Source organism: Eptatretus burgeri, chromosome 3 (assembly GCF_056783735.1).
Source record: "Eptatretus burgeri isolate ZD-2024b chromosome 3, Ebu_testis_v1, whole genome shotgun sequence".
Lineage (NCBI taxonomy): Eukaryota > Metazoa > Chordata > Myxini > Myxiniformes > Myxinidae > Eptatretus > Eptatretus burgeri.
In genome coordinates this window covers 88,195,161-88,211,048 of record NC_140963.1, presented here as the reverse complement: position 1 = coordinate 88,211,048, position 15,888 = coordinate 88,195,161, and the positions used below count along the sequence as shown (strand labels likewise).

Below are 15,888 nucleotides of genomic sequence, written 5' to 3'. Positions count from 1 at the left end.
AAGAGTCACTTAAAAAATAGATCATTATCGTTTCCAGATCCGAATTTGGATCTTCACCAAAATCGAATCAATTTGGCCTTGTCACACACCCAACCTGTCCACAACTTTTTGAGATATTGTGCTATATATCATTGTTGGCCCTATCTCTGAATGGTGAAGAATCACTTAAAAAATTATCATATCCGGATCTGTATTCAGATCTTCACCAAAATTTAGCGTTGCCATCCTTGGCCGGTCACTAACACAAACACACAAAAAAATATTCAAAACGGTTGCTTGAAAACTGTGGCCAAAGATCGTGTGACAAACAGACAAACAACCAGACAGACAAACGCTATAGACCAACATACTTGGAAAAAAAAGAATTTTCGCCCCAAAATTTTTTTTTCACCAAGTAACTAACAAACAGAGATGGGTGAAAACATAACCTCCTTCACCTTTGCTGGCGGAGGTAATAACGCTATGTAAAAACTGTATACATATATATATATATATATATATATATATATATATATATATATATATATATATATATATATATATATATATATATGTCAGTACACAGCGATTTTGGCTTAAATAATGCATAAATTAAGAAAATGACCAAATACTAGGACCTCAAAGGAGGTGACACTATGGTGTAGGACAATGTCCAATCGGGATGGGGGGAGTGCTCATCACACTCCACATGTTTCAATTCATATATATATCTATATATATATATATGTATATATATATATATATATATATATATATATATATATTTATATATACACACATACATACATATATGTACTGTATTTATATTTTCTTTTTAAGAAAAAAGGCACTTCCAACCAAAAGCAAACTTGATCCACTCCACTAATTTGAACAAGAACCAAGAGCAGACCAAGTCTCAGGCAATGTTTCACCCACTTCACAGCAGGCTTCATCAGGCCAATCCTCCATTGATGGCACTTGTTGGTTTCAGATACGAGCTGGCGACCTCACCAATCACATTTAGAGGTATATCATAAGCCAGTATATTACCCAAAACGCATCAGTCACTAAGTGTATGCAACAGAGATATGTTGCCCTGATGAGGTGCAATAAGTGTGAAACTAGTTGCTCATTTCACTTTTCATCTGCTTGATGACAGCATTTGACCTTGACATGTTTTCACTGATTGCGGTCCTTCTGGGTTTGCAGTCATGACATCATTGTAACAGGAAAATCACGGCATTGGTCCAGGTCGGAGAACTTCAATAATCATACTCGTATAACTCCAAAAGGCTTAAAATCAATGGTTATGCCTCCTGGTTGTGATTGGTGTGTCGAAAGACAATGTGTCCAGGTGGCAGATGGCACTTTTTGGTTCCTTACATGCTCGGGAATCCTCACCAATCACAATTAGAGGTGTATAATTAACTAGTATGACATATACAGTGTGTGTGTGTGTGTGTGTGTGTGTGTGTGTGTGTGTGTGTGTGTGTGTGTGTGTGTGTGTGTGTGTGTGTGTGTGTGTGTGTGTGTGTGTGTGTGTGTGTGTGTGTGTTGGTGTGTGTGTGTCAGTGTGTGTGTCAGTGTGTGTGTCAGTGTCAGTATGAAGCCTTTTCTTTGATTTCCATACAATTCCACAACGCTGAGCAAATCTACACCAAATTTTGCATAAGTGCTGGGGGTAGCCATGGTCAAATCATGAGCATCAACTCCCCCCTACCGGCAAGGAAATTCTCTGTATGTATGTGTCTACCCCTGAAAATCATACAAAAAAGCGACATGAGACTGCCCGACAACGAGACTGAGTAGAAACTGACCCCAAAGAAGGAAATGAGGCCATTTGGCCCATCATTACTGTGGTGCACCCCCTGTTTAATTTTTTTGCTCTGGCTTTAAACATCAATCTTTGTGCTGTTTTACTAAAGTCTAAATAAACCGATCTTGATCGGGTGACCAAACTTGTATGTGTATATCTTATCCGTATATACCAGTGATAACTCAGGCTGCAGATAATCAGTGTCTGTACATTCTGCCACTGTTTATCGAAAGCTGTCTGATTTAAACTGCATGACAGTTTGCAGGTATTGAGTGGAACCACATAAAACGTGTAACGCAGTCATTCTCATTGCGCAATAGGCCTGTTCAACAAACATATCATCTCCCACTTTTACACGTGTTTCATGCAATCACAAAGAAGCATTTTCATCGCTTTCACAAACACAAGAAGTTTCGTTTCCAAGTAAATGTCGTTTCAACACACCAAGATTCATTACTTGAAAACAACAAGAAAAAATTAAATAAATAACAGTACACTATTTTATAAAAACAAACAAAAAAAAAACATTTGCCAGACATACCAGAGATCTATAAAAGGCACGTTTCAGGCTGGTAGCGGTTCTACTTCCAAGAGTGTGTGTGGTGAAAACTAGGTTTATCGGTTTTGCCATGGGGGGGATAGATGTCTGGGAATGATAGGAACAGTGGCTGCATGGTTGTGTTGCGTAGTCCTCATGCCTGTCCTGAGCGATCCGTTGGCTATCACACTGGCCTGTAACCTTTGTCCATAGTGGCACAAGTTTCTGACTCCGATGATTACCTCCGCCACCTAAGGTGGATGGAGGTCATGTTTTCACCGAATGTCTGTTTGTCTGACTGTAAGTAGACAGGATATCTCCAAAAGTTATAGATGGATTCAGACGAAACTTGGTGGACAGGTTGGGTGTGTGACAAGGACGAATTGATTCGATTTTGGCCAACATCGGAATCCAGATACGAGAATTTTTTTTAATTTCTTAAGTCATTCTTCACCGTTGAGAGATGGGGCCATAAACGATATATAGCATGATATTCCAAAAAGTTGTGGAAGAGTTATGACAAAGCTTGGGAGATGAGTTGGGTCGGTGATAACAACAAGCCAATTCGATTTTGGCTCTGGCCCGGAACAATCCAGTTTGTATCAGTGAGATACAAAACAAACTGTTCAGCCCGGCAGAGGCATGCACTCTACCCAGTGTTGCTCGAGTTGTTCACGTTGCCATCATGGTGCGTTACATCCTTACTATGATTCACAGACCGGTGTTTGTTTGTCACGCGACTCCTCTTACAGTTCTGGCCCGATTACATCCAGACTTGTTAAATAGGATCAGCATGACCCCAATTAGTGCATAGGGGTGTTTTAACCTTACCAGTGGTCTTAGGGGAGATGGCGGGAGCCACATATTCTATATGGAAATGTGTATCGTGTAGCGCCACTCCAGGTCTGAAATGGTATTACAAGTCTTCACCATTTACAGTTCAGTATTCCTGTCCCCACGGTTTTCAGTACAGTGAGGTGTTTTGAATTATAAGCAGTAGGTATGTTTTTGCTTCATGCACGTAACCTGGGTTATTTTATTTTATTTTCGGGAGCGATTGAGGCAGCTGTCAGTTGCCCAAACACCGCCCAAATAAATGTGTGTGCTCGAAGAACGTGTGGCATGCTTGGAACAAGATCATCCGCCGGGCGGGTACTCTGCTCGTCACAGTAATTCATGTTGCACATTTTTGTCCTGGACATAACGCTCAATCCTCTTTCAACACACACCATACTCGTTATTAACACGAATGATGTATAGAAACACACATAGGTAGAGAACCACCACATTTATTCTGCACCACTAAATGTCTTTACTGGAACATACCTTTTTAAGGTGATGCCTCATGTTTATAGAGAGCCCAACAAGAGGTCATCTGGCATGCAGTCCAATGGTTTAAAATCTGGTCCTTGGTTTGCCTCGACGCCCATGTATTAATCAGTGTGTCAGGTATATTTTTGTTTTTGAAGATGTCCAGAATGTGTGGATTCAAATCCAGTTGAAAGAAAAAGTTTTGAGGATTTTGCCATGAAGGTTCTGAAGTCGCCTCGGAATAATTATGTTTTGTTCAATTGTCGATAAAATCTCAGCTGGCTCAACGAAAGCCTTCAGGGAGGAGAGGAGTCTACCTGCCCAACCCTGAGTGATCTACTTGTGGTGGAAGTGCACACTTGTTGATCGACTTTGCACCTCAGGGCAACTTTGCATCCTGATGCCTCTTATGGAAATGAGAGCATTACCTACATCTTTCTAATCACATTTTAAAAGACTAAAACATCTTTTGTTTTTACTTACAGAAGGTTGGTTGCTGTTTTTGCTGGGCCATTCTTTTTAAAATCGAACACCTTGTTGACCACTCCAGTCCTGGAAATCTTCAATTTGAGAAGAGATTGCATGCAATAGATCCATGAGGTCCCCTTGTGGACCTCCAATGGAATAAATTATATTAGATAAACGTCATGAGTCATGTATGGCTGAAATTATGCATAGCTGTAAACTATTCAAAGCCTCAACCATTCTGTGGACCAACATCTTTCTTGCAACCTCATTGCGGTCTATAGTATATGATAGTATGGCATAGAGGCAGTGCAATTATCTTGGAGATGTCTATTCTGGGTTTGATTCCCTGCCTTTTTCAGGCAGAATGTTGCACCATAAAGTGTGCCGTCCTGAGGATAGATGCTAAGTTGAGGATCCGTCACAAGATACTGTGGTATCCATCGGGTGGTGGATACCACGGTAACTTTTGAAAAGAGCAGGGTATCACGTGTAAGCAGCACTGCATCAGCAATACAGCTGTGTCTCAGTAATGATACAACTAGCGATTCAAGTCTATAACTTCATCCTGGTCTAACATGCATTTGCTTATGGTGACTGCCCACAACCTGTTCTCTCATAAGTTTGTGGAACAGCCTTCCTGAGGCCATTCAATTGGGTGGTCGCTCGAGTACCCTTATTGGGTGGTCGCTAGAGTACCCTTATTTTCACTTTTTCCGTCTGTCTGTATGTATGTATGTTTGTTTGTAATGGACAGCTCTGGAGGCCAGAGGATTCAACCGATTTTGATGAAACTTGACAGGTAGGTTCATACCAGGATCTAGTTCTATGCTTTTGAGCACCGTTGCTATGGACACCACCGTTGTCTAGCAACGGGACTTCGAAATTTTTGAAAAATCCTAAAAAAATTATTTTTTCGAAAATCTAAAATCGGCTTCCAGGCTTTTATGCGCACTATAATCAACCTCTTTGTCAAAAATTTTCAGCCCGATCCGTCAAAAACTGTATGACTAGTATGCACTTATTGTAGCGACCACCCATGTCGCCTACTGGCTTGTCCCACTCTTTTTGTGCAGGCTTTTGAAGCAGCTCGTGAAATACCAACTTATGTCATCCCCCATCCCTATCCACAATATTTTATACCTCCATTGACCATAGATAACTCATCTCTCCGACTTGCAGGTTACCGTCTCCTCTCTTCTCTTTTGTTGTTAATTCATTCCTTTCTTGTTGCATCCAACTTTGGCCCACTTCCTTATTGTCATTTTGCTCCTCCATGAGCCAGGATTTTGTACACCAAAAAAAAAAAAATACTCAGAACTGGACTGATATTGGTAGGCGACATGAATAAGAATTGTATAGAATCCTCTTTCTGGGCCAATTCCGACAACAACATACTCTGAGATATATATCTTATAATAAAGTATTATCAGGAAATTGACAAAGCAAACACCACAACACATTAATCTACTTTATATTGGGAAGGATCTGGGTCATATTTGGTCAAGTTATTAAAGACTTGTTTATTTCTCAACTGACTGGTGTGGTTTCGATTCCCACGGCTGCTCACTCTCGCCAATCCGGATTCGGCAAGGCTGTGCTTAAACACTCCACAACATGAGTCGAGAGATATCTTCGCTCTGCAGTGGACCAGAATTGCATTGGGAAAACTCAAAGGAGGCCAAATGAGACAACCAATCTGCACCTCTTTGCTTTACCTCAAGATTATTTTCTAAAATGAATTATGCACTTGTACGCATGATCTCCTATAGTTAATAGCAAAGATGATTAAAATTCACCCAGCCTGCTTTCACATGCTTGATAACGAAATGACTGATTTCACACACGCATCCTTTGGTCCAGCCATCAGTTACAGCATTTTTACTGCACTTGATGTCTTGAAATTAATTTTAGGTGAGTGTACACCAATAAAATAGGGCTGGCAGGATAGCTCGGAGGTAGCGTGGGTGCTCGCCTTTAAACTGTCTATGATCAGGATGCTTAGACAGGAGTTTTATTTTTATTTTTGCGAGCTAACTATTAAGGACGAGGTGAAGGATATACAAGAGGGGAAGTACATGAAGAATTGGATGATAAAAGATGGGTTCAGAGGGTGGGGGGGGGGAGGCGGGGGCAGTTAATCATTTTAAATTAACCCGTAACCAGAAATAACCACTCTGATGAAAGTTACGTGAAAAACTGATAGAAGGAAAGGCGAGGGCTTTTTAGTATAAATATAAGTATTTCGTTTTTAGTATTTAGTATAAATATATAGAAGGAAAGGCTTTTTCGTATAAATATAATAATATTTTTGTTGAGAGAGAGAGAGACAGAGACAGAGACAGAGAGAAAGAGAGACAGGGATGGTTGAGCAGAGAGTAAATGGAGTTGCAGATGGAGAGAAGAGAAGGTTTTCTCACCCAACCAATAAATGCTCACCTCGGCCGAAACACCAGATGCACATTCGGATGGGTCGTTGCAGCATCGCGATTAGTAGTAGCTTACGTGACTCTCTCTGATCAATCAGGATAAGATACAGAAACAGGGGCCTTTCAACTCAAGCTGCTGAGAATGCCATCATTTGAACGATTTCTTCAGGTTGGATTGAGCGATGGGGTTGGAGGGGTATCGGGACAAAGACAGAAATGAAAGGTAGAGTGGAATGTAATTGGGTGATCGTGGGTGTTTTGGACTTGTACTATCTGGCTAACTTGAGATATTGATTCTCTGATTTGTGGGTGTTGCGAAACATTAACATGTCATCTGTGTTTATGTAACCTTTACCTATTTACACTCCTCCCCGAAAGAAAGGTTCCAAAATCCCCATATGGCGTGATTGTTGATGTCCTGTACGTAAATTGCTCGCCCTGCTCTGCACCCACATATCTCCTTCCCCTCTTTGGATCGAGTGGATGCTGGGTTGGATTGGGGTTGTGCTATGGGTGTCGTTGGTATTGAGAAGGATCAGTGTGCTCATCGACTGGGTGATTGGATATTTCTCCTCCTGTTGTCTTCTTCAAGTTATTTGTCCATATTTGGCTTGCCCTGTCTGTCAGCTCTTCAATGCGGAGCATGAAAACAGTATGGAAGTGTTTTATTTTTTGATCAGCCTCCTGTTAAAAGAAAGTACACCGGTTGGAACATATAATATTTGATCAACTCCAAGGAATATGAAATGATTTCATTTTGTTCAAATGAAACTTTCTCCGTTAGAGATTTTTTTTTCTGAATTTCTCAAGTCTAAACCTTGGTCATTCCGAAGTGAAAAAGTGCCTTTCCGCAGCAGATTCAGATTTGTGTGAAAGTGATCAAGTGATAGCAGGAGTAATTTGAACGGCACTCGGTGGAGCGCATACCTCGGCCGGGCTGAACAGTGTACATTTTGTATCCCAGTGATGGGCCGGATCGGGACCTGGAGCTAAACCCAAATCAAATCGCCTTGTTCTTGTCACCGACCCAACTCATCCACCAAGTTTTGTCACAATCCATCGACAACTTTTTGATATTTCGTGCTATATATCGTTTTTGGCCCCATTTCTCAATGGTGAAGAATCACATAGAAATTTAAAAAAGTTTCCCCTTTTGTTTTAAAGTGATAGCGTATATTTGGCAACTGCAAAGATCTCTTGGTTAGAGTGCCCTTCTATGGGATTCAGCAACCGCTCCTTAAGAAAACACTGGATCGGCCGCTGGATCGGTTTGATTCCTGGCCCCATTTTAAACTGTCACCCTGGTGCATAGCAGGTAAAGTCTCACATCAATGAGAATGCTGTCCTTCAGAGGGAAGATAAATTGGATGTCCCATCTGCTAACATTGGCTGGGTGATGTTAAAGATCCCGCCGTGTCTTTTGCACCAATAGGCCATACCATGTAGGGACCATGAACACTTGCTGCCTTAACCTACAGTACCTTGAGCAAGAGTGATCACACAATCGTAGATTTAAAATCACACAATCGCATTGTAAGATTTTAAATGTCAGCTTTGGGATTCATATTTTAACTTACACATTTTAATGCACATATTATATCGTTATTCAATTCAAAATGCCGTGAAATTGCACATTTCTCCATCTACCTCTTACGGTACGAGGAGAAATCAAATCCAACATGCACAGTAGTGGAGTCATGGACAACCAGTGAGGACAGGGGCATTCAGTTCATGACGTCAAAATCTTGTCATTCTCACTTGCCACAACCAACAACGACATGTGCATTCATTTTAAAGATTAAATGGCATCGTTTGGAGGAGATGTTCAACCGTCCTAGTTTCTGGATACGAAGATTACTTTTTGAGGTTCCTATGCTTCAAATGAGAAATTAGTACTGTAAATGCTTATAACATAAGAAATGCTCCATTTTAATTTTCTTGAACTTGCTAACTTAATTACTTGTGATGCGAAGAAACATTCCTGAACTGACAAAAGTAATATATTTTGTGAAATTATTTAGCAATTAAGAGCTTACGCTGACAATTAGCCAGAGAAAGAAGGATGCAGGATGGATCCAAAAATATATATATATATTTTAGATTGATCAAGTATGAAAATGGCAAAGCATAGTTAAGAATGCAAAGCATGGTTAATGATGCATCTTCCTTCACATCATTCATGCTTAAATGGGAGGACTACAGAAACTCTGCTTTCTACTCTCACAACGTCACGCTTTCATTCCGACAACTCACTATTAGCAGGTGCACCCTTCTCCTCTCTCAAGACCCTGCAACTTATTCAGAAAATGGCAGCCAGGCTCATAGTGCGGGCTCTTCAATTTGAACACCATACACTGATTCTTCAAACACTTCATTTGCATGGCTTGATTCCATCAATTAATTGACTTTGAAATATTGCTGATAACATTTACAGCTAAACCATGAATCGGTTCTTGCTTATATTTAACTTGATCACACCTTGCAGCTCTGCAAGAAATCTACAGTCTAATAACAGGAATATCCAATGCACCCCCAGCAAATGGTGCTATCCGCAGCCAAGTGCTGCATATGGATGCGGACTAAGAATAAGAAGAAGAAGAAGAAGAAGAAGAAGAAGAAGAAGAAGAAGAAGAAGAAGAAGAAGAAGAGTAATTCATTGTGCTGGGATGAAGACTTTTGGCAATCGAGCATTCTTCAGGTAAACGTCCTCAACTGTGAAATTCTCATCAATTTCAGTTAATAAATCACTCCTACGATCCCATCTTTTTGCAGTTTCTTTTTCTAAACCAGAACTTTTCTTGCCTCTTCCTTCCTTATAAAGCAATTTGAGATTTGGTTTTCAAATGAAAAGCACTTTATAATACATTGATTGACTTTTGATTGATTGATGTTCACAAAATTCCAAAAACACAGCTCTAACGTCAGTCCTGACACGTCGCAGTCATTCCTAAGTGAAAAAGCAAATTAGATGCAGTTCATATGTATATCACAGAGCCGGTTATTCACAAATAACCATTTAATGAATTGATCCTTGGTGATTTTGATTTGAGCAAACAGGTCACACTATTCAGTGTTGAAGATTATTAGGGGCCAATGTACCCTTTGTTTTTCCTGTTTTCGTTTTTCGTCCGAATCGTTCGTCCGAATCCGTCCACAACTTATTGAGATATCGTGCACACAGACAGAACGGGCTAAAAACATAACCTCCTTCACCTTCGGTGGTGCAGGTAAAAAATTTTTACTCCCTCCCAAAATTTGATTTGTTCAGCCCCAATTGATTGTGCATGATTTTTGGGAATCTTGCAGCAAAAAAAACTATATGTAGCCTCATATGCATATAGTATCTTTAAAATATAACAAAAAAAAAACTACATCTAATACGATAGATACTTCAATAGTTTCATGCCAAGGAGTAGAAAACTGCCTACTTTTATTTTTAATTTTACTAACTTATCACACCTGCACTGCCATCGCAAGCTCTCCTTTAGGGTCAATAATGCGTTAATTAAAAAATAAAATCACGAATGGTGGTCATGTCAAGGCAGACGTATTGATCAAGTAACAATGAAAATAACCCGACTCCAAGAAGACTGTTCGATTGACTCATTTGCAATATTTCTTATCCTGTTGAAGCCTCAATACTTTAATTTCCATTCATCGTCAGAGTTACTAAATAGTTCAGGATGTCAGTGCATCATATGCAGTATGGATGGGTGATTGTGTGTTCAGTGTGATGTTTTTGCCCCCACCAAAAAATAAATCACTCAATTTATTTTATATTAAAAAATAAATAAAAACATATTTATTCGTGATATCCCTGAGTCTGCCGCACTTTTGTCATTCCCACTGCTCCCCCCAATAGAGTGAAGTCGTTAGCTTGACAGATTTATTTAATCTAGTGTTGCTGTAGCGCAGGCATGATGGGCTGAATGGCCTCCTCCTGAGCCAACTTTCTGATTATGGCACACTATAATTTTGACCACAAACCGGTGCCACTCATGACTCCTTTTATTGTATCGTTTCACGAGTTTGGCAAAAAGAATATCTGATTATGAAAACTTACATTGCAGAGCTGGCAGGATGGCTGAGAGGTATGCATGCTTGCCTCTGACCTTGTCCAGGTCCTGGTTTGAATTTTGACCCAGCTATAAATTCTCACCTTGGTATTTTGCTTGCAGGACAATGTATCAATGTGTGTTTGCCGTTTATCTCAGAGGGACGTTAAGCTGGAGGATGTGTCTTCAGCAGTGGTCGTTGGTGGATGTTAAAGGTATTTTGTGAAGAGTAGGTGAGTTATTGCCAGCACCCTGAAGTAGTCACAAATTTCAACCCAAATGCGCAAGGGGCACTGCGTCAGTGGCCAGCCACACCTCGGTAATGATGCAACCCATGGGGTTGAAATCGGAATTGAAAACCCAGTCCAATATGCACTGCTAAAAACAACAACAATAACAACAAAGACCATGTGTGTGTGTTGTTGGCTGTTATCTCCAATGGTGGGTTTCAGAAGGTGGAATGGAGTCCTCCCAGAGTTCAAAGTTTCCACCTCCCTTTTGATAAGGGATCATGATTAATGGACTAAGCTGCGACATTTTCTTGTTCTCAAAGTTTTGTTCAGATGGCTCTCTTCAGGATTGTCAATGAGCCTTGGACAGCCTCCAATTGTAGTTCGTTTGTCGTAATATTCCCAGGGATGAATTTTAAGATCTCCACGAGGTTCTCCTTCATCATTCCCATTGCTTCAATTATCACTGGTACAATTTCGGCTTTCTACAGCTTCCAAGATCTTTTTACTTCATTTTTGAGTTCTTGGTACTTGGTCATTTTCTTGATTTCTGCATTGTTTAAGCCAAAATCACCAAAAATCACTGGGTACCGACACCTCGATTCGCAATGCCATCTTTTCTTTTATGTACCTAATTCCTATGTCTGGTCATAATGCTTTGTTTTCCATGTTAACGCTCGATGGGATCATCAGGCCATACGTGAGCGTTACATCCTTGTTTTCAATTATCGCTTTCGGTTCGTGTTTCCATGAGTTTTCTGAAACTGGGATATTGAAGTTTTTGCAGATGTGCCAGTGGATTACTCTACACACTCTGTTGTGCCTTTATGTGTCCAGTTGTTCTGACATGATTTTTTTTACATCCCAATAGGAGGTGACTCATACTTTCTGTTTCTACCCTGTGAAACTTACACCTATCTGACTGACTCGGTTCCACCATTTTCTTAAAGCCATTGGTGCAGTGTCCTTGGTCGTGGGCATCTATTATGATTCGTTCTCCATCCCAGTTGAGCTGTCCTCTTCTTAGCCATTCTAAAGAGCCTTCTTTGTCTATGCTTAGTCCGACCAAACTCTCTGTTATATCTCCTTGCTCTTTTGTCATTTTCCCACTTGGCAGTGTACATCTGTTGATATTTCGTTAAAATTTTTTATTTTGTCATTTTTGCTGTCATTGTGGCTGTATTCATTGCTGTTTCTTTTTCATGTGTAAAATCTTGTATTCGCACTTGTCTTTGGAATTTATTTGCTCGGTGGGTTAGGGATACCTTTTCTGACTTGCTGTCTTTGTGGTTGCGTACAAATTGGATTCTGTAGTCTGTCAAAGTTTTAACCTGCTCAGCCAATCCAACAGTTGTCATTCTGTGCACTTGATTGAGCTCCATCAGACCTCCACTAACATTTGTAGACAGTGACGAGTTCCCTTGTTTTGATACCGAATTTATTTATTTACATATGTGGTGTGTGTGTGTGTGTGTGTGTGTGTGTGTGTGTGTGTGTGTGTGTGTGTGTGTGTGTGTGTGTGTGTGTGTGTGTGTGTGTGTGTGCAAGCATGTGCGCGAATGCTAAAAAACGCTGAAAATTCTCAAAAATAACTTTCTCTCTTAATTAGTCTTTCAGGATCAGTTATTCTCAACAAACAACTTTAGTCTTTCAGAAAACTGAGCTGAATACTTCTCATGTCAAAATCAAGACGAAGAGCAAAGAAAAGTAGATTGCTGTAAGAACATTAACAATTAATTCTGGAGAGGATATAAATGCAAAAACAGTTAACATACATACAAGCTGATAGATTTCTCTGTTTTTTTTTTATACAGGGTCAGGGCTCGTGGAGGAGCTCGAAGAGAGTAGGATGTAACAGAACAAAAAGAACAATAGAAAGAGAAGGGGAAACACACCAACAGCAGGGATAATGGACAAAATAGAGGGAGACTTGGAGAAATCATGAATGTGGGGGGAGAATGAGGGACAGGGGAGAACACAAGGGAGTGAACAAGATGGATACAGCCGCAAAATCACAATCACAAATGTGGAATGAAAAACTGGAAACTTGGAAAGAGGTGGGTTGGGTAGGGTTAATGGAGGTAGAGAAGATCATGGGTGTGGAAGGAGGATGATCTGAGATGATGGTTTACAGCTGTCATGAAACTTTGGAGGGAAAAATGAGATTGAAGAGACTGAGGATGTTGGTTCCATGGTGAACCAAAATCCCCAATCTCTTTAATCTCATTCCTCAGTCTCTTTAATAAGGAGGGAGGGACAAATGAATGAGTGGAAGTGAGCAGCGAGTCTGGATTTTGGGAGTTTGACTGGAAGAGGGTTGCAGGCAAGCTGAGTGCTCCCTTCAGAAATCTGGGGAGGGGGTGGGGGTGGGCAGAGCATGGAAAGGACAGAGGGTGCAATATCAGAAAGGAGGCAGAAGAAGATAGAGAGACCACTGACCTGTCTGTGATGTGAACGTCATAGACCCAGAGAATCAGTTTAATCGTAGGATATTCCAATGATTTTTTTCATGCTTTGGTTTCCACAGTGTCAAGCTGAGCAATGTGTGAGGCAGAGGAGCCAGCTCAGAGGGGAGAGCAGTACTCCATCAACGTGAGGATGAAGGTTTTGTTGGTGGATAAAAGTTCAGATGTGCCAAGGAAAGACTGTACAATGGAGGATGCCCAGTCAGAAGCTGGCATTGGAGGCCAACTTTGAAATGTGATTTGTCCATGAAAGATCATGGCTGATAGTGAGACCCAATATTTTCAATGAATTAACTTCATCAAGAGGATTGTTAAGAAAGCAGATAAGAGGGTTTGCCAGATGTTCCTCTTGGAGAGATTTGTCAGGATTGAAAGACATATTCCAAGTGTTTGACCAGCTTGTGTTTCTGTCGAGGTCTGCAGAGAGGGAAGAGGCTGCTGCCTGCCTACTTGAAGGATGAGGGATGTTGTACCACATTGTTTTCATTGTCTTATACCATAAAGCCAAATGGGGTACCTTCCTTCACTTGAATCCGATCGTTATTTTTATACAAGATTCACACTGAAGCAATCTTCTCTGATTGTAAAATATCCACCAACAATCCAGGAAATGCTGAGTTATGGATATTTTTCAATTCATAGTTCAATGTTATTTAAGCGAACTCCTATTGTTGTACTTAATTATTTTTTTACCAAGTTTATCGAAGTGTATGCTCCAGATAATTTGAAAATAATTGTGCGATCTGCAAATTTTAATGCTATGGAGCTTTAACATGGTTTTTCACTTGAAATACATCGGATGGTCGATCACCTTTCCCGCCTTAGTGTCATTCGGTTCCAGCTGTGATGTCACTGATATTAGGGTATTGAATCTAATACATTTCCAGGCACAAAATCTCTCAGTATGCTGATCATCTGCACCAGAGGGCTCTCTCACTGATAGGGAAGTGGGCAATTTCAAATGCAAAATGTTCAGTATATTGAACCAAAGGGGGAGGGGGGGGGAGCATCTTGCCATATCTTTCCCCATAGGGGCATCTTGTCCTACATTTCCTGAAAGAGGCATCTTGCCCCTACATTACAGCTACTCCACAGCTACTCTATAGCACCCTACCATACATCTCTTTATGCACGAAGAAAATAATTTGCGAAATGGTTTTCAAGATGCAAGCAAGCAAATTAAGAAAACAGAATGCCAAGAGAAAATGGCATGCTGTCAAGGCCTTCTGGCAATATTCTGTGACAATGAAAATAAATGACATGTTGGCCAAATAAAGCAGGAAAACAAACAGCAGTGTTTGGAGAAAAAAAAAACAACAAAACAATAAATAAAACAGAATTAATTTCGAGAAAAAAACACCAAAATTGTCACGCCGTCAAAAAACTTTGAAAGCGTAAAGCATTGCAAATGAACAATTAAAACAGACAAGAGTGAGCGATACATTCAAAATGTCAATCAGTCAATCACAGTGCCCAGCCACGATATGAGGATCTCTCCTTGCTCTCTGATTTGCCATTGCGATACAAATCTGGTTGATCATGTGATGTATAATATCTGATCGCTGCAGAATCATAAAGGCATGAGAGGAGCAATGTTACAAAATAAAACGAGAACGGCACTCGGTAGAGCGCACACCTCTGCCAGGATGAACACTACGTTTTGCATCCCACTGTTGGCTGGATCTGGATCTGGACCTTAACCAAAATCTAATCAGCTTCTTTTTGTCACCTAACCAACTAATCCACCAAGTTTTGTCATAACTCGTCCAAAACCTTTTGAAATATCGTGCTATATATCATTTTTGGCCCTTTCTCTCAATTGTGAAGAATCACTTAAAAATCAATAAATCCTCGTATCCGGATCCAGATCCAGATCTCCACCAAAATCGAATAATTCTATCCTTGTCACACACCCAACCTATCTACCAAGTTTGGTCCGAAACCGTCCATTACGTTTTTAGATATCGTGTTCTACTGTATATCGTTTTAGCCGCATATCTCAATGGTGAAGAATCACTTGAAACAATTATCGGATCCGGATCTGGATCCTGATCTTCACCAAAATCGGATAATTTACGTCCGAATCCGTCCACAAATTTTTGAGGTATCTTGCTCATAGATAAACAAACAAACAAACAAACAGACAGACAGGCAGGCAGACCTTCAGTGGCAGAGGTAATGAGGAATCGGACAGAAAGAAAGTTCTTCTTGGGGAGATCTACCTGGAGAGATCCACCTGTTACTTTGAACGAGATAGCCATAACATGAAACACAAATGTTTTTCCCCTCTATTTTTCAACCGCTGCTATAATAATAGAATATTCTATAATACTAATATAATTAGTGTAATTGGAAAAACAATTAGACCAATGGTCACTGGAAGTATCTCCAGTTGTTTCGTAAATCGTTTCATTATTATTGTTCGCAGTGATAAAAAATTTTTTTCCAAAATGGAGAACACTACTAAATTCTTCTTGGGTTGTTATAACTGCCCAGGCTGTTGATTGTGATGTCATAAATTGGGTCTGTGATAGGTCTGTCCGAAGCATTACAACATCATATCATGTTTAAATCACATTGGTATTATGAATACAAAATTG

The 15,888-nt window shown here is 40.2% G+C and overlaps 1 protein-coding gene across 7 annotated transcripts in view; it reads right to left on the bottom strand.

Annotated features, from left to right (window-relative positions):
- LOC147030395 (zinc finger E-box-binding homeobox 2-like) overlaps positions 1–15,888 on the bottom strand; it is a 276,269-nt gene that overhangs the window by 49,566 nt on the left and 210,815 nt on the right. The window contains exon 1 of one of the 7 annotated variants that reach the window (XM_085874392.1): positions 6,549–6,702. The exons of the other annotated variants lie outside the window; for them this stretch is intronic. Coding sequence (XP_085730518.1) covers positions 6,549–6,594 — 46 coding nt within the window. The 5' untranslated portion in view covers positions 6,595–6,702. Of the gene's footprint in view, positions 1–6,548; positions 6,703–15,888 lie in introns of those variants that run through there. 7 annotated transcript variants of the gene reach the window in all.